General features: G+C 34.1%; 1 protein-coding gene across 1 annotated transcript in view; it reads left to right on the plus strand.

The window, feature by feature from the left end:
* The window catches only part of Iqcm (IQ motif containing M), a 305,901-nt gene that overhangs the window by 98,816 nt on the left and 186,555 nt on the right, over positions 1–20,530 (plus strand). Inside the window, 1 exon segment of the mRNA XM_078020750.1 lies at positions 3,839–3,951. Within this exon segment, the coding sequence (XP_077876876.1) occupies positions 3,839–3,951 (113 nt within the window).

Here is a 20,530-nt window from a genome sequence, read left to right on the forward strand (position 1 = left end):
TGACCATCCAATTCTTCATCACACCGAGACTTCAGAATACACATTTTCCCTGGGCCCATAAAACTCTGAAAGATTAACTTTTCATGCTTTTCTTTATTAATCAGCCTTATGGGACTGTCAACCATAAATCCATGAATCTTGCAATGGATGAGAAAACTGTATTACTTTTTCTCCCTTACAAATCTTGGTTTGGGTTAAATTCTTTTGGAAACAACTCATTGTTTAACAACAAAAATAACAAAAAGATTGTTTAAGTAATTTTAGGATTATATACTTTGTTCATTTTTATACTAGAAATGAACACATGTGGATTGATGTAAATGGGCATTTCAGTCATTTATTCTAAAATTTGAACTAATATGGCAGATGGAATTATCTAACCAAGCAAGCTTCTGAGGTCTGATTATTCAAATGATTAAGATGCTATTTGTCAACTCTAGTTTACCATCCCTTTTAATTATATAGAGAATCAAACTAAGATCTGCTAATTCTGTCTCCTAACTATTAATTGTTTGTAATTACCTACAGATTAAAACGGCATGTGCAATTAACTCAAAGAATTAATTGATACAAAGGAATTGCAAAAAAGAAACAGAATGAGCTTGGCATGCATAAGGCTCTGGGGACCTCGAACCACTGAATCCAGTGGTGGCTTTGTTTCTGTTGGGTCCTAATCAAGATATATTGCATTTTCTTTGGGGACTTCCCCAGCTTTTCCTCCAGGCAGTTGTGAACTATTTCTCAAGAGCATTTGGTTTCTTGGTGGACAGTATATATGAAGTTTGAATGGCTATTATTTTTTGCTAATGTCTAGGTGAACAAATCTATCATTTGCAACATGGAGGAAATGTGTGTCACTATAAAAATTCCAGAGTGGTGAATGTTTTAACTGGCAAATAATTTTTCTTTGGTTCCTTTCTTCTTTCTCTTCTTTCCTCATGCCCTGGCAGTATTGCCTGTGGTATATGCAGTCTTATCGGTTTTCTGTGAGTGATTTGAATAATTTAGGTTTCTAAAATAACTATGCTTATTAGGTTATTTGAAATATCTCCCACCTGTGTGAATAATGGGCACATTGTGAACGACATAAATTTGAATAAAAATAGAGAATAAAATAAAAAGTTACCTTCAACTGAAAGGTTATTTAGAAATCATTATCATTATAAATATCAAGATGATTCTAGATAGTGAGGGGAGATGGCCTGGTGAAAAATATTTGATTCTGGAAAAGAAGTAGATTTTTAAAAGCCCGTTTTGAAGATTTTCCTGTTCCTTCATGCAATTGTCATTTGCATTGTATGAGGCCTTTCACTTACAGTTTTGCTGGTTGGCCTTTCAATCAATGCCAAATCAGGGCTGGGATCCAGGAACACCCATAGACATGCTTGGGGCACAGCATTCCATTCAGTTTTGTAGGGAATACAAAGCAAGTAAAAGACTTTTAATTAAATCTCGATATGACAAGGAGATATGTGGAAGACAGTAAAATAACATGAACTTGTGTTATAATATATTTTTAAAAAGAGAATCTAAAATAGTATTAAGGAAATGCAAAGTCAGGAAGACTTCAGTGTGAGTAGTAAAAAAAAATTCAACTTTTTTTTTTTTTTTTTTTTAACTTTCAAGAATAGCTGCTATTTAACGAACTCCTTGTTAAACTGATGTAACCGTTTTGGTTTCTTTCCAAATTCTGAAATTGCAGTTTCCTACATATTTAAATCTCAGAGCATTTTATTCTGTCCTGCTGGCTGATAACTGGGATTACTCATAAGATTTCTTATTTTGCCACCTATCCCTGTGTAGCCTGCTCCTGTGTGTGTACATACACACACACACACACACATACTAGAATTCAGAATCTTTATTTCTCTGTGGCTTTATCTGTGAAGATTGTTGACTCAGGGAAGGGTTTGTGAAGATTTAGTCTGATACATGACTTTGGTTGTCTTCAAACTATCAGCTTATAACTTTTGAATGACTTTGTGGAATAAACCGGAATTTGTTGCATGTCACCTTGTGTGCCTGGCTTCCGAGGAAGAATCATTAGCATATATCAGCGTGTGAATGATTACCTTGAGGATTTTAGTGGAGGCTTTACTGCTTCCTGAAGTGGAAAAGTTATAGCTATATTTTCTAGTGTGATACCTATAGACTGGAGAAAATAATGCCTGGCCTTCTCGGCTGCATGAGTCTGTTTTGTGGGTAAACAAGATAAAATATTTGAAAATGCTCTGGGCTCTCTTGTAAAAATAAGTTATATAGTTTTTAGTTTCATTCTGGGCTTGGCTCTTTAGTGATCAAAAAGATTCCCCTATTTGCCTGTGAGATTTAACCTCTTGCCAGTAATTCTTATTTCCCAGTGTTTATTTACATAGCTACTTTACTCAGATTACTAATGAGTCAGAAACACAAAGCCACTCCAAGTCAGATGTTGTATTCACCCCAACAGAGTTTCTGAATTAAAAAGGAGATTGGAAAGTGTATTGTGGTTATCTGAAAATAGGTGAGATCACTTATTGTAGAAGTTCATTAAGGGAAGTAGGGTGATCAGGAATACTGCTTGGGAGCTGGAGAAGGCTTTGAATGAGTCAAGAAAGTTTCATGAAAAATGTGAGGGCTCTAGACCTCTAATAAACTCTGGGGTTTTCCCTTCACATTCCCCTAGTCTCTTGAAGGTTCCCAATTGTAAAGTGCATGTTCTTTCCCTTGATGGCATCTTCATAGATACGAATATTCTCATGTTTTCTGCAAGTTCCTTGTTATGAAGGAATTTCACTTACTTTGATTTGTGTTTGAAATATATGATTTACTGTGTTACTTTTCTATAGATTTTGCCTTTTTTAATAGAGGACAGGGACTCTTGAGTGAATGGAAACAGTATATAGAAAATCAAAATGTCTTAGGATGTGTATTTACTAGGATGTCTCTGAGATAACACGGACCCTTTTATTATTTCATGTTATGTCTTTGCCTCCCTAAACAACACTCAACATAAGATCCATTAAACGAATAAAAGCAATCAAGTGAGATAATTACTTTTGAGTGGTGTCTAAATTTCTACAAAATTTAACCAGTCCATGTGTAACTATTAAATTGAAAGTTTCAGGAAAGAATATATGTCTATGATTAAGTATTAGAAGGAAGATTGGAAATTGAAAATAGTTTAATTCATTTTATATAGCAGTATTAAATTCATTTTTGTCTTTTAAAATTTTTAGTATTTCTTAGAAATAAATGGACAACTAAATCTCCCCATTTCTAAAAAATAATAATTAAAAAAAAAGGTTACTAAAGAAATCCCACCAAACAACTTCCAGGAGACGGAAGAAATCTGTGGGTATCTGCTGGCTGACTTTTTGCTCTTTCAAGTTATTTACCTTAAACGTGTTTAATAATTTCATTTACTTTGCAGTTTCATAACTTGTGCCTTCACAGTAATTCCAAATTCTCTTTTAAAGTACTTACATAACAGAGAAATCTTCATTCTATATTTATAAGTGCTATTCACAAATAGGATTTTGCTTTAAGCCTTTTTTTTAAAAAAAATCAATATTTTTGAAGAGGAATGAAGAGAATGGACCTATTAGTTTTCTGCTGGGCACCCTGCATGCAATAAAAACACGAGAGCTTTACTCTGTGAAGGAGCCAATTAATTGAAGCCTCTCTATGCAATGCTGTCCCTTCTTCATCTCTCTGATTAGATGACAAGGTGTGCTTTGAACACAGAATCGTGAGCCCATAAGGATGATTTGCTTTCCTCTTTGTAACATTAAGCAGTATGATCGGTCTGTGCTTTTCCTGGATAAATATTGTTAACCTACATGGATTCACCTAACAGGCAAAACAGTGCATGATTGGAGAGGAGTTGTGACTACAAAGTCTTTCCAGTTTCCTCAAGAGCCTGATAAGAGTCTCGCTGGATCATCAGCAGAATTTCGGGGCTATTTCACTGTAAGTGTTTATAAAACTGAATGTAGAGTTGAGTTATCATTTTCCCTTTAGCAGATTGTTGAGTTAATCTTGATGAGTATTTATTATGGAGCTATTTTATTCCTAAGATAATTTCTCTGTTAAAATTAATACTGTTATTGTGTTTTGTATAAATCTTAATTCATTTATAGATGCATGTATAATTTTTTATATGGCAAGCACTAGTGATCAGAGTGATCATCACATGACTTGCCCCAAATGTAATAGTTCAGCAACTAGTTTTTTTTTCTTTATTATTTTTATTGATAATGGTTGTTGAATTTTTTAAAATGTATTTATTTATTTTGTTTAGGTAAATATGACAGCAGAATGTATTTGATTCACTGGACACAATTGTAGCACAACTTTTCATTTCTCTAGTTGTGCAGTAACTAGTTTTGTTTTGGTACATAGACCATCACAAAAGTATCATGGAAGCCAATGGAGAAAGATGACATTCGGTTAACAGCATGATAATTGAAGGATTTTTAAAAAATTCCTAAAGTAATTCACGACCACTTACTAATGATTTTTGGAATGTGGATTCTAATCTAGGACATGGGAACCTGTGACCTGAAAGTGGGGGCTTCATTTAAGTTCACCTGTTCACGGTGGCAAGTTCTAAGATGTCACTATGCAAATATTAAGAGAAATTCATGTGAATCAGACATCTTTAAATCAACAATTTCTTCTTTTCAAATTTTTTTTTTAGTTGTTGATGGGCCTTTACTTTTATTTATTTATATGCAGTGTGGATAATCAAACCAGTGCCTCACACATGCTCTACCACTGAGCCACAACCCAGGCCATATCAACAATTTCTTAAAAAGACCTTAAAATAGCATTTTATAACATGTCCTCTTATATTATCTGCATATATGTTTGGGTTTCTTACATCTCCCACATGTTCTATTCTGTGTATGAATTTGTCTCATCCCTTATCTTTTTCTGTTCATAAAACTGTTTTTTTTAATTGACTTGCCATTTGTTGCCATAATAAATTGCCACCCATTGGGCTGATTAAACAAAAACAACAAAATTTTCTGACAGATCTGGATGCCGGAAGTTCAAGATCAGGTGCTGGCAGGGTTGGTTCTCCTGAGATCTCTCTCGTTGGCTTGCAGAGAGCTGCCTTCTCACTGTGTCCTCTGTGGCCTTTCCTCTGTGAGCCTGCATCCCTGGTGTCTCTCGCTCACAAGGACATCGGTCATATTGGGTTAGAGCCCCATCTTTATGACTTTATTTAATCTGAATTAGTTCCTTAAAAACCTTTTTCCAAATATGGGCACATTGAGAATTAGAACTTTACTGTATGAATTTTTGGAAAATACACTTTGGTCCCTAACACAATTAGACAAATGAAATATATTTAAAAATTCCCCTATTCAGTAGTTCTTAATATGTCATGTTAAAATAGAAAAGTTGAATTTTATATTTTTCTTGTGCAACCAATACTTTAAAATTATGTCATTAATTAGCTTATTTTTCTAAATTCTTTCTACATCAAATTTATTAAAACTAAATTTTACAACCCTGATTTAGATAAGGAAATTATATTAACATTGTATTTCCTGAAATGCTGATAGTCATTGTGATTCACTATTTTGGAACATATTTATTAATCCACTGTTTTTAGAACATACTTATTAATCACAATGTCCGTCTGTTGTCATTGGCTAATGGAATATATATTTGTAATGTGTGCATATTCTTATCAAAAGTAACATCCATAGAAAACTGTTTACATTCAAGGGAAGTTGAAACAATGAATGAACCTCAGCTTCTAACTTCCCTGCCCTGATTCAGAAAGTGCTCCAGTTGTGTAGAGAAGTTCATGAATCATTTTGTGAGGAATATTTCCGCCAAGGGTATACTTGATAGTGGAAAACCCCAAATGCAAGACTTAAGAGTGTTTATTCATTGCTGAATGAAAAGGGAAACCAGGAGATAAAAGACTGCTGACCCTGGCTTTGACCCAGTACATAGTATTTTGGGACAGTGCACCTGTCTACAGTGTTGGAGGTAAACAAGAGTGGAGCTCAGAGGAGCAATAATGGGCCTTTAGTATTGAGTCTAGTTAGAGGTAATTCCGGCTGTACTTACCTTTTGTACCAAGTATGTGTGCACGGGTGTGGGGAATTAATAAGGGTGAGATTCAGTCTTTCACCTTTGTTTGTACTGCTCCCTGCATTTGCATTTTCACCATTTAGTAAAATAAATGGCTTCTTTCAGTGAGTATCCCCCTTTACTTACCCTTTAAAATCTGGCACTCCCACAAGGGGTCAAACACCAGGTTCTAAATTGTGTGTGTGTGTGTTTCACTTTTTAGATAATGAAAGTTATAAAAATATTTAAAAACTTAAATTGAAATAAGTAAAATATACAGAGCATTAAAATTTACTGTTTTAACTCTTCTTAAGTATGCAGTTCAGTGGTATTAACCTCACTTTCATCACTATGTAACTGTCACTACCATCCATCTCCTGAACTTTTCATCTTTCAAACTAAAACTCCATACCTGTTAAACTCTCATTCTCTATTAATCTCTCCCCTGATCTCCTGGCAGCCACCATTCTACTTTCTGTTTTTATGAAATTGACTACTCTTGGTATCTCAAGTAAGCAGAATCCTATAGCATTTGTTCTTTTGTGACTGGTTATTCTCACTTAGCAGAATGTCATACAGGCTCCTTCAGGTGTATTCTGTCAGAACTTCTTTCCTGTTTAATGCTGAATAATATTGCATTGTAGGTATATACTCCATTTCATTTACCTACTCCTCCATCAGTGGACATGTGGGTCTCTTCCACCCTTTCAGTATTTTGAAGAATGCTGCCATGAACATGAGTTGTGAAAGTATTGAGTCTCTCCTTTCACATCTGGTAGGTTTGTACCCAGAATTAGAATTTGGGGTCATAGGCTATTTCTTTGTTTAATATATTGGGGAAGCATACTGTTTTCTCTAGTGGCTGCACCATTTTATATTCCTATTAGCATTGCTCAAGGGTTCTGGCCTCTCCACATCCTCACGAACACTTGTTGAGTCTTCCTGTGTTTTACATCCTAATGTGTATGAAGTACTAAGTCTTCCTGATTGGAGTTTATCAGTTCAGAACACAGGTAATGGGAAAGCTGAGAACAGTGAAACCTGCATTGTTAAAAGGCAAGTGGGAACAAGGATTCAGGAAACCCAGTCTTTTATTGGAAGAAAGATAACTATAACACATTCTGCCTTGAAACATGCTTTATATTTAGCTATTTATATCAAAACCTTAATTTGCTCAAATAAGAAAGCCACTATGAATATATCTTCTTTGGGCAAAGGAATACTAGACCTTTTATGCCTGAAGTGTTTTTTAAAGAATACTTGGTATCTTTGTTTTTTTTTAGTTCTAATTAAATACTAATTAAATAATACTACATGTCTTTGTGTTTTAAAGTTCCATTTCTCCAACCACATGCTTATTGTGTTAGAACTTCCAATTATTTTAAGCAACTGTACATGGTACCTAAAACTCCTTTATATGAAGTTTAAAAAAACAAATCCACGTATCCTGAAGAAACAGTAACTAGTGTTACATTTTATGGCCTCTGCTGTACTGAGATATTTATAGCATTAATTATCTTGAAAGATAATATTTATCTAAGGTAAATGAGACCTATGAATACAATACCTCATGCAACATAAAAATGTAATATTCCATTACAATCAGAAAGGAAAGGCCACCAGCTCCAACTTTCTTCATGAAATTTCATGTAATAACTCTTCTTTAAAAAAAGGTTTACTAACTTTATGATAATGAATGAAGCAATCTTGGAACACACAGCCTGGAGGACTATGCTTGCAGCTAAAACAACAACAACTTTGTATTTGTCAATATTCTGTAATGGAAAAGTAATGCATTTATCAGTATTCTTAAAAATTGTTTAAAGCCAATATTGAGCGAGACTTGTTAAGTAGTTAATTTCTAGCTAATATTTGGAAACAGAGAAGGGAATGAAATAGCTTATTCGTTAGTTGTCATAAGGCGAGTCTCTTCTCCATAAGTGGCTAACAATGCTGCAGAGGTCAGAGGGCTCAGGAAAGAGGGACTGTGCCATTTGGTGATACCCTGGAGTGAGAATGAGGTGAAAAGCAACTGGCCATCCAGGCACACATGCATGTTGTGGCGGTGACAGGGTGCAGGGGTGGCCAGGTGGAGGAAAAAAGTTCCAACAGTGCTAGGCTCAGAGATGCACACCTGTAATCCCAGCAGCTTGAGAGGCTGAGGCAGAAGAATCTTGAGTTTAAAGTCAGCCTCAGCAAGTTAGCAAGGACCTGAACAACTCCGTAAGACCCCATCTCTAAATAAAATATAAAAAGGGACTGGGGGTGTGGCTCAGTGGTTAAGCGCCCCTGGGTTCCATCCGTGGTATAAAAGTTCCATCAGCACAAAGGACAGCCATAGCTGTCCCAGGTGGGAAATGGGTACCTTAGGAATTGAGTGTTTAGCGTGCCCAAAGCACAGACTGCAAGAGGAAAAGTGACAAGAGATGAAACTGAGGTCAGCAAAGACCAATCATCAAGGGTTCCCACAGTGACTCTATGCCTTAGGACAGGAGGAAGCCATTCACTTACTTTAGCTTCTTAACCCTCAATTGAAAAAATTATTTGCCTAACCTTGATGCATGGAAATAGAAGATTACAAACAAACAGAACTTGGTCTCATAATTGGTTGCATCATAAATTGTTTTCTATTTCAAAGAGCACATTGTGGGCCTTCTGGACTTAGGGATTCCCAGTCTTCTCCCTCAACCTTCCAAGGATCAAGCTTAATGAAAGGGGAGGAGAAAAAAGCTTTGCTATTTATATTTTTTATTAAAATTAAAACACAGTTTCACCTCACACAAATAATAGTATTTTGTAGAAACATTTTTTAAAGATGAGAAAAAAGTTTCAAATGTAACTTAAATTGTTCATATCAGGTTAATTTTAACCATAGTTTGAGTTGCCTAGATTTTAACAAAAGAATTTTATCATTTTTTCCTTTGGAGAATGTTCTTAAGCCATTCCAGTGAAAACAAGTATCATAAGAATCTAAGAATATCTTTTTCTTTTAACTTGAAAATTTCAAGTTATATATTTATTTTTTATAATGCTTTACCAAAGTGTACTATCAGAAGACTGAACAAAGTTGAAAGATTTTGTTACATAATGAAAAATAGTAAATGCATTTTTATTTTAAACATTTTCTCATTTCTTTCTCCCACATCACATGTGATGTCTTAGCTCTGTTTTTTTTCTTTCCTCCTCAAAAATATTTGAAAAGGTATTGTTATTATTTTTATACTCTTGATTTTTCTCCACTATTGGATTATATTTGATAAAAGATGGTCAACTGCTGATATTTCAATGAATTAGCACCAATCATCATAGCTACTAAATTTTGTCTATTGGTTCAAATGTTTTTCTAATTTTTAAAAAAATTATTTTAGTTAGACATTACTTTTTGAAAATACTGTGTAGGCATAGGACTAACTTAGGTCCTGAGTTAATGGTTAAGTAACTTTAAAATATTTTGAACAGTATTCCAGCACTTTATTCTGACCTACTTTTAAAAATTTGTTTTGGTCCTCTAACAAGGAATAGTGTTGCCCGGTGCTGTGTTTTATCATCAAACTTCAAATTTTAATTTTAAATGCATATTTCTTTTCCTATGAAGTTTCAAAGATTTTAATATTTATGAAATATTGGCAGATATTTACTTTGGAAAAACATATATTTAATTTACACAGTTGTTTCAGTGGTCATGTTGTCTTGTAACAGTATTAACTGGGCCCGAAGTGTATTTCTGTAACTATATTTATTTATTGTATTGAATCTTTCTTTCTAGGTAACCTTTCTTTCTATCATTCTAGACAGGAAGATGCTTATTGGGGAAAATAAGGAATGTACTCCATGCAAAATTCCTTTAGCAGTAAATAGGTCAAGGCGTGTATTCAACTGTTCTCGCAAAGTTTTAAGAGAGCACTCTTGGCAAATGTAAGACCTGAATTGTAATATTACTTGGATTTACCAGTGTACCACCCTGTAGACACATCAATATACCCACAGTAAATGATTTTCAAATGCAGAGAGTTAGGTAAACTAGGATAAATTTAAATTTGTACCTTGGGATCTATTTAATTTCTTAGAGAAAAAAATCTTAATATATGTTTTCCATTTCTTTTATTATGAAAGAAAATAAAATTTATTATTATTATTGGATTTTCATTTTTGGGAATTACTTCCCACCCTTTCTTTTTCTGTAGAAGCCAAAAGATTCAATCCAATTCTCTCAGTCACATCTGCCCTTCTGTTCTAAGATGTCCTCAGGTGGGAGAGACACTAGAGGATCAGGAAGCCCACAAGCCTTAGTAATCATGTTGATAATAGTTCTAAATAGCCAGTCAATGTGTTTCCAACATCTAAGACATGAAACACGAAAAGCTGAGTTTAGAGAGCATTTGAACAGGTATTAGGTTAGGGAATGAACAGACTGTGTTTGCCCTAGGGACCCCTCACCCCCCTGGAAGTTAGGTACACTTGTTCTCCAGTGAAGGGAACATTAACTAAATTTCTTAAAAAGTAATGAAAGAGAACAAACTGTAAAAAGGCAGCCAAAAAAGGCAAACATCTGTTACTGAACATGTCTCACTTGACTTCCTTTTAATGTTCTTAGAATAAATTTATGAACTAGGGAAGGTTTAGCACTAATTAACTTGTTTTCATCAAACAAAGTGCATCAGACATGGATGTTGAATATGAATGAAAGCTCTAATAGTAATAATAAGTAGATATAGAAAGGGCTCTTGGCCAGGGTTATAGCCACAGAATTTGGAAATTATTATGGCTGTTAATATTATGTTGAGTTGGATTGGCTGTAATTTGCTTTATTTAATGTCCAGAAAAATATTTTGAAAGTTGTGTATTCAAGGGATAGGAGTATGGGTCAGTAGTAGAATGCTTGCCTAGCTTGAGGGAGGTCCTGGGTTTGATTCCTGTTACCAGAATTTTTTTTTTTTAAGGAGTCTAAATCGTATGTGTTCATTAAACAATAGATGAATTAGGTGAAAGATTTTTATTTTTTATTTTTTTGGTTATGTACCTTTAGGCTAATGAGATGTTAACATGATTTGGAATAACAAATAGAGTGCTACTCAAATGAAAAGTTTTGTATCACAAGCAGTGGCAATAGTAATAGTTGTAGTTTATTGTAGTTGTAGAGATCCGTAAGCCTTTATTTGAACCAAAACTCTTGGGGCCACCCATTTTTAGGAATTCAGGAAATTTTGAATTTTGGAAGGGTAAAAAGGTAAGTAGATCTTAAATCAAACCTATAATCAAACCGGTTAATATCTGCAGTAAAGCATGTGAATATTCTCACTAAATGTGAGATCTTGGCTTTGTGTGACTGATTCACTTCAGGTTTTGCCACCAAAATCGAGGTTAGTTGTTTTGCCTTCGTATGTTTTAACAAAAAATATCTTGGTTTTTAGTGCTTCTTAAATTTTAAAGTTTCAGATAAGGAACTGTGGACTTGCAGCAGAAGTAGTAATGGCAGAAGTAGTTGAAATTGATGGAAGAGAATGGGGAAAGACAAGAGGACACACACACACACAGCAAAAGTAGTAAAAAGCATAGCCATGATAATATAATGGGTAGAGGAAAAGGGAGAAAGTACGGGTTTAGGGTTGTTAAATATATTTTCCCCTTATAATTATTTTTTATTTTATTGATGAAAAAGACATATAGTCTGTTTGAAATGAACTTTTCTCCCCATTTCTCTTCTCCGGAATCAGTGGTCATTCTCATTTTGTCAGGCAGCTCTCTTGTTGGTTTCTGTTTTTCCTCTTCTAGCGTCCTTCACACTCACTAGAAGGCCCCCTTTTGGATTACAGGCAAGGCGTGTTGCAGTGGCTGCTTGGAAGGACCAAGTCTACAAATGCAAAGCATTTCCGAGTGTTTTGCAAAACACTCAGGACTTAGGAGTTCCTACTAATGAAGAATAGGTCACAAATAGTGAGACCTGGTTAGAAATAAATGGGAGACTACACAGTGGTTGTCTTGGGAAATTTTCAAACAATGGAAATCATACCAGTAACGAAATGTTTCAAGATCCAGGACTTGAGTCTTCAATGATTGATTCCTTTTCTGATTCAGTTTTATTCTTCAACCAAACATGCAGTATAACTTTTAACTTCTAATTAATTTCAAGTCTTTTTATGCTTCTTTATCTGTTCTTATGCCTGTTACCACCTATTTATGACCATTCTCTAAAGCTTTTTAATGTTTGTTCTTTTTAAAATGTTAAAATATTCTTTTTTGTAAATTAAATTATGCTTGCAATACATATTGGATTTTTTCCTTTCTTTCTTTCTTCCTTCCTTCCTTCCTTCCTTCCTTCCTTCCTTCCTTCCTTCCTTCCTTTCTTTTTTTCTTTCTTTCTTTCTTTCTTTCTTTCTTTCTTTCTTTCTTTCTTTCTTTCTTTCTTTCTTTCTTTCTTTCTTTCTTTCTTACCATTTGAGCAAGTTTTATTTTTGTCTAACCAGTGGCTCTGTCATGACAAAAAAGTATCATATGCTAACTATTTTTTAGTTGGTACAGATGTTGCTTATGTAGTATGATTAATCCCTGAAAGAATAAATATTTTAAAATATGACATCAAAATTATATCAATCATATCAAACTAAGCTACATCAGTTGTGTTTAACTAAAAAAATCCCATCCATGCGAATGACTGCAAAGCTTCAAAAAGCAAATGAACAAGACTGTGCTAGGAAACAGGCAATACATATATTTGGAAGAAAACTCAGATGAGCCTAAAGTAAGGAGAAACTCAACAATGTTTACTAAGATAATACTTTATAACCTTAGTTTTTCTTTCAAAAATATTTTCTGAACATCTTTCCATACTAATATAATCTTTTGAACATTGAATCAATGTAGCATCATTTCATTAATGAATATAACTCATTGTTGTATATTTTGACAGTAGAACAATTTCTTAACAGAACATGGCATGCTATATTGTAATTAAGTGTTTGGGGGCTATTCTTACTTTCCTTAAAGTAAATTCCTTGCAGTGGTATGTTTTTACATCCTTCTTCCCTCCAAAGTGCTATTTTTTGGATTACGAATTTTTTTTTTTTAAAGATTTTCACTGCTTCTTCTACTAAAAATCAAAAGTACACAAAGAAAACACATAGCTATGACCAGTCAAAAGTAGATAACCATGCATGAAAAGGCTTGGGATAGTATGACTGGATTGCAGTAGTAAGGGCTTGTTATGGTGTGGATGTGAGGTGTCCTCAAAAGCTCACGCATAAGACTATGCAAGAAGGTTCAGAGGAGATATAATTGGTTATGAGTTTTAACCCAAACAGTGAATGAATCCCCTGGCAGGGATTAATTGAGTGGAATTGAAGTGGTAGGGTGTGGTTGGTGGAGGTGGGAATTGGGGCGTGGCTTTGTGGTATATATTTGTATCTGGCGAGTGGAGACCTCTCTCTCTGCTTCTTTATCTCTATGTGAGCTGCTTCCCTCTGCCACACTCTTCCACCATGATGTTCTGCTTCACCCAAGCAATGGAGCTGGCCTTCTGTGGACTAAGAGCTCTGAAATCATTGGCCTTAAATAAACTTTTCCTTCCCATGCAGTTGTGTTGGTTGGGTCCTTTAGTCACAGCAGTGAAAAGGCTGACTAAAACAGGGCTTAATGAATTATAGATGTTAATAACTTCATTTACTACATTGTTAAAGCATTCATTTGATTCTTTCTAAAAGACTTTATGATAGCTTATAAAATATGTACAACGTGAATCTGTAAGCAAGAATATCAGGGGTTATGGAAAAGAGAATAGAAAAGAACAAATTAAGATTTAGTTAAATACATAGTTCCTAATTTGGCATATTAGATGTTTGTAATAACTAGGCCACAAATTTAGCTGTGCACACTTCAATGGCTAATAAAAGAGGACACAGCGATTAGTCACTTGATTCAGAGTGTTTCCATAAAATAAAAGCAAACCAGAAAAATTAACCATGTGAATGCTTATGAAGAAAGTACGGTAAAATAAATGTAATGAATGATGTGCTCAAAATATGCTTTCTCAAAATTCAGTAATATATGCTAAATATTGACCCTAATTTAATCACATAAAGCAGAATTTGGTGAAAGCACCTTTATAGGGAAGTTTGGGGAATGTGGATTGCTGTGGTAGAAGAGGAATGGAAACAATATCAGCTTGGTGTTCAGCTCCTGCTGGTTTAGTTTAATAGAATTTAGATTATCATGAGGAATGGGGAAATACCTTCTTGCCCTTCCTATTCCATGTATTGCTAGAATCGAACCCAGTGCCTCATATATACTAGGCAAGGGCTCTACCACTGAGCCACAACTCCAGCGCTTGTATTAGATTTTTTTTTTTTTTTTTAGTTGATTGTCACTCAGCCATTTTGTTTTCCCCTTTTACTTCATTTAGAGAAGCTCCAGTAATTTTGGGAGTCACTGGGACTTAATTATAATGGGATTCAGAACTGCTAATCAAATGCACTTGGGTCAAAGACTTCCCCAATCTCCAAACTACAACCTGACTCTGTTTAGAGGATTTTGATGGGGAATTTTATAGAACTGTGCTTCTCAAACTTGAATGTGCTCATAAATGCCTATGGATATTATTCTTAGATATGGATTTGATTCAGGATATATTTAGTGTTATATATCAGTTTATTTAAACTGCCCAGAATAAGTGAAAACTATTATTAAAATACCTAAAAATTTGTTAGAAATATAGAATTGCATGCCTCACCCCATCTATTGAATGAGAAATCTGCAGTGATTTATAAGCACATTAAAGTTTGAGAAGCTTTGTTTTAGATAATTCCCTATAACATTTTTGCTTTTAAATGAGCTTCTGATTTTTTTTTCAAATATTTGAAGTAGATATTCTATGATAAATTTAGTTACATGGTAGAATAAAAAATGTATTTTCTATCCTAGTGGCTTGGGAAGTTGAGTCAGGAGGATTGTGAGTTCAAAGCCAGCCTTAGCAACAGTGAGATGCTTAGAAATTCAGTGAGACCCTGTCTCTAAATAAAATACAAAATAGTGCTGGGGATGTGGCTCAGTGGTCAAGTGCCCCTGAGTTCAATCCTTGGTACCAAAAACAAAACAAAACAAAACAAAAAAAAACCCAAGCATTTTCTTGTGAAAGTTGATTAGTGAGTATAACTGATCAAAAAAAAATATATATATATATAAACACTATCCAAAAATGAAATAGAGGAGCAGGGGTTGTGGCAGAGCGCTTGCCTAGCATGCATGAGGCACTATGTTTGGGTCCTCAGCACCACATTAAAAAAAGGGGACATTCTGCTCATCTAGAACTACACACACAAAAATTTAAAAATGAAATATTAGACTTCGGTTGTGGCTCAGTGGTAGTGTTTGCCTACCATGTGTGAGGCACTGGGTTCGGTCCTCAGTTCCACATAGACATGAAAAAATAAATAAATGGTATTGTGTCTGTCTACCTCTAGGGAAAAAAATTAAAAAGAAATAAAATAGAATTGTAGTGAATGTCAAATTTGCCTGGGAAAATTTACATTATGAGTAGAGCAGCATATTGAGTTTGAATCCCAGCTTTTTCCTACTTGTGTGATCAAAGTAAAGATACTAAATATTTCAATATCCTCCAAAAAAAGTTGGAAGTATGAATAATAATGAATAATCTTGGTGGAGATTGTAGATAACACACAGAATATCCACACTAGGCTCTAATTGTTAGTGATTATAAATTAGTTCTGTGTTGCAGCTTCAAATCACTCAGATAGTATATAAACCTCAGAGTAATCAAACTCACCATTTAGAATGACTTCACATTCCAATTAATCTCAGAAAATACCCAAATACCCAAGATGAAATTTAAATTCATTTTTAAAAAATATTATGCTGTTTATAGCCAAATTGTTTAGTAATAAATTCCCAGGTGGCTATTTTCACGTCAAAGGGGGAAGCATTCTAAAGCAAATAATCAAAAAAAAAAAAATATATATATATATACACACACACACACACACATACATATCAGCTTCCACATCAGTATGTTCATAAGAATATAAAAGTCCACCTAAATGATAAAATGAAACTCATTTTTTCAACCTGTGCTTTAAAGTTTTAATTCCAGCTAGTAAAAAAAATAAATTAGTCTCATGAATTTATAAATGCATGGAGTTTAAAACTTCAGAATAAAGTAACTCACAGCTGGCAACAGCTGTTCCCTCACTTGGCATTCTTTTCAGAACACACGCAAACCACAGGAACAATTCGGAGCCATGGAGCAGCCTAGGAATTTTTGATACACCTGGGAAACTCAGACTCCCCAAATCTTTCTTTTTATCAAAAGGAGAGGTGTTCATTTAAAGTCAAGAAATATTCCTACCATATTATTTTAAATTTTTCTCTTCATCAATCATACACACACATACACACACACTTTTATATATACAAATACACATAAATGGTATAAAATAAAGCCCCACAAAGCTTAAGGAGTAGAATAGTTTATGTCTTTTTCTTCTCTTCATATCCATTCTCCTTAATTATATGTCAAATGTTCTTTTACTTTTTCATTTAAATATATGTATATCCTTAATTAGTACTTTATTCAGTTTTTTTTGGTTTTTAATGTTATGTAAATGGAATCATAGTGTCTTCATTCTCTTTCTGCTTAACAATGTTTTTAAGAACTGTCAATCTGTACTAATGTGGATGTGTGCCCCATGGTTCATTCATTTACCTCAGTATACAATACCCCATGGAATGAACACACTACAATTTAATTATCATTTCTATTGCTAAGGGTAATTTGGCTTTTAAAAAATGTTCTCTTTTGAACAGCTATGCTATAAGCATTCTTCCACATGTCTCTGTGCAAGAGTTTCTCTAGGGCAAGCATTCCCAACATCAATAGGAACCTGCATCCTGATGCATCAAGCATCCCTAATGGGCTAATGATAGGCCAGGATATTGACTCTTTGTCTTCCTGAAGCCAGGTGGGCAGGGCCTGGGTGGTGGGAGCTTAGTAAGAATTCCTTGACTAAATAATTGTTTGCCTGTAGCAATAAGCAGCTCCACTGTTTCCTCCACCAAGGGCTCTTAACATCACTAACCATGCAGTGGCTGTGTTGGCCAGAGGGCATATGGTAACTTCATCAGTCTATAGCAAGAAGTTTTCCACTCCCAGAAGCAGATTATGGAATCCGTATTGCTTCATACGCTTGAAAACACTCTCCAAATTGCCACTTTTGCCAATATGGCAGATATAATATCATATTTGTTGTGATTCTAGTAATACACATTTTGGTAATGACCAGAAAAGTTGAGGAATTTTTCCTGGGTCAACATTATTTCTTTTTTGTTGTGCTTTAAAAAAAAAAAAGTATTTGGGGGCATTTCTTCCATTTTATTTCGTGCTTTGTGTAACTTTCATTTTGTGCTTTTTTATTTTCTCCTTTCTTGCCTTTTGTTTGAAATTGATTGACTTATTTCCCTCTCTTATTCCTACCTCTTATTTTTTTGAGAGAGAGAGAGAGAGAATTTTTTAATGTTTATTTTTTAGTTTTCAGCAGACAAAACATCTTTATTTTATTTTTATGTGGTGCTGAGGATAGAACCCAGCGCCCTGCACATGCCAGGCGAGCCCTACTACCTCTTATTCTAATTTTTCTTCCTACTAGTTGAGCATATGTATTCTTTTTACTTTTCATAAGTGCTCAATCTATTGATTTTAATACATACATTTCAGATAAGTATCTTTACTTTCTTCCCTTCCCATACAAAAATGGTAGATTGCCTTAACCAGTAGAAGTTGTTTTTTTTTCTCATTTTTTTTAACTTCACAAATTAGAAACAATTATTTTCTTAAATTGCATTGTTCAAGTTTACCAATATCTTCACTATTTTTTATTACATCTCAGACATGTAGGATAATTTTCTTTCTAAATCTGCATCCTCCTGGAAGTACTTAAGGAAGAGTAAGTTGGCAGAAAACTTCAGTTGAATGTCTACTTATTTTTTCTTCTTTTTCCCATACCTTCTTATCATATTGAAGTTATTTCTGTTTTCTGGCTGCCCTAGCTGCTGAGAAAAAGCAGGTATTTATCCAGTTAGCCCTCTTTTGTCTGTAGCAATCTATCTATACTCTGCTTCAAAGGGCTTCTTTTCTCTGTTTTTCTTTTTCTTTCTTTTTTTTTTTTGTAATAAAGTAAGTGTGCTTCTGTTTTTATTTATTCTGAATGGCTTTTGTCAGGCTACCTAAATGTGAAAATTCTTTGGAATCATTTCAGCAATTCCAAAATAAAAACAGAAACTCGCCTTTCGCTTCAAATGATGTCTCTCTTCCATTATTTTCTTTTAAAACTCTAATTAAAACTCTTCATAAATTCTAGTTAAAAATATGTGCTTCTTCCAGTTACTTGTGATCGTCCTTTTCCTTTTTACTCGTTCAGATCTGCCATCTTTCTCTCATTGCTTGATCATGAATTTTTCCTCTTTATCTTCTAGATTATTGTCTCTTTGTTATATGTGTCTATTCTTTTCTTTTGCTATTCACTGAGCTTCCAATTTCAATTATTATGGTTTTCATTTTTAGAATGCCTACTCATTTTCCACATATGCATGGTCAATTCTGATAATTTTTTGATTCCTTCAGTATATTTCTCTAATCATAGAAATGGAAGCTCATTCTTATATTCTGTTGATAATAATTACAGTGGATGCCATCTTTGAGGTTCTGAATGAATAGTTTGCTTTTTTCTGATTCCTTGATTTTATGTTTTCTCATACTCCTCTGATTTTTTAGCTCATTTTTTGGTATTTTATTGTGAGAATTTTTTGAAGCCTAGTTTTCAGCTTACAACTTCATTCTGAAAATGATTGATACTTATTTTTTCCAGGTGTTTTAGGGCAGTACTAACTTGGGATTCCCTGTTCTAAATTTTAGCCATTTTTGTGGAGGAGAGGGAGGTGATGCATTTAAGGTGAAAATGAATTGTGGCCTGAAATCCATGTAAATTAGTCTTGTCATTAGAAATTCCTAGATAATAATTTCTTGTCCTTTCCACCCAAAGCCAAGGCTATATAGCATGTGGTCTCACAGCCAAGCTCTGTCACTCTCATGGAAGTTTTTAAATCCTGATTTATGCTTTGAGGTTATTGTCCTCCCAGATTTTATGAGAGACATTCTTAGATCTTATATATCATTCAAACTAATAAATAAAGAAAAAAGGATACATAATGGAATACTATTCATCCATAAAAAGGAATGAAATCCTGTCATTTGTGACAACATGGATAGAACTGGAGATCACCAAGTTAACCAGAATAAAGCTAAGACACATATCATATGATCTCATTTATATATAGAATCTAAAAAACAAAATAAAACAAAACAGAAACAAAAAATGGATCTTCTAGAAGTAGTAGTATGAGTAGTTGGGGAGAGTAGGGAGGTGGGAGGGATGGGTAGAGGTTGATCAGCAGGAAACAAGTCATAATTAGAGGTTCTGGTGAGCTATTGCATAGTTGAGTGAGTATAGATAAGGATGATATACTGTATATTTCAAAAAATTAGAATATTTTCAACATAAAGAAATGATTGAGGGGATTGATATGCTTGCGTTGATTTGAACATAGTATATTACATAGTGTATACATATATTGAATATCACATGGTATCCCATAAATATGTGATGTTTGTTTTTATGCATCAGTAAAAAAAATCTTAGTTTAAATTTTAAAAATTTAAAAAGAGATAAAAACAAAACAAAAAACCCAGATTCTAGGCCTTCAGGAATTGCCATATTATCTATCCCCAAGGCAAAAAAAGGCTCCATAACTCATGAAAAAAGTAAATTCAGCATTTGATTATTTGGGGATACAATGGAATTCCGTTACTTTCCCATCAGCTCGACCACACATTAAAAATATCTTTTATTTTGATTTTTTTTTAGAATTTATTTTTGTATTGTGCTATGATTTGTTGGTATATCCTGGAAGCAGCTATCTCCTTATTCTTCATAAATCTTTAAGTCCTTCATAGGGTTCTTCTGTTGGGATTAGTTTTCCTTCATCCTCTGTTCAGCCTTTGTATTGCCCATGCTTAAAAACTTAGTCTTGATTTTTCATGGAGTTTAAAGAGATGAAAAACTGATGTTTTGCGGAGTCATCGTCTGCCGTCTCCCTTAGTCTGAAGGGCCATGGCTGTTACAGAATGACCAACGTTATCTTTGGACACCTTCTTCTCCGTAAACACATGCAAGGAAACATCGTACTTGAGACCACTTCCAAAGTGGGGGCTGGTTTGACTCTGTGAGCACATTTGGGGGAATATATGTTTTTCCCATGAATATCACAACTTCCTAGGGTTGCTTATATGGTTTAAAAATCCTTCTGTGGTGTATGTGCATTTTTGGACACTCAGATTCAAGAATGCAAAGAGATTGACTTGTGAAAAATCCCAGAAAGATGTGTTTGATGCCTT

The sequence above is a fragment of the Ictidomys tridecemlineatus genome, chromosome 9 (assembly GCF_052094955.1).
Source record: "Ictidomys tridecemlineatus isolate mIctTri1 chromosome 9, mIctTri1.hap1, whole genome shotgun sequence".
Lineage (NCBI taxonomy): Eukaryota > Metazoa > Chordata > Mammalia > Rodentia > Sciuridae > Ictidomys > Ictidomys tridecemlineatus.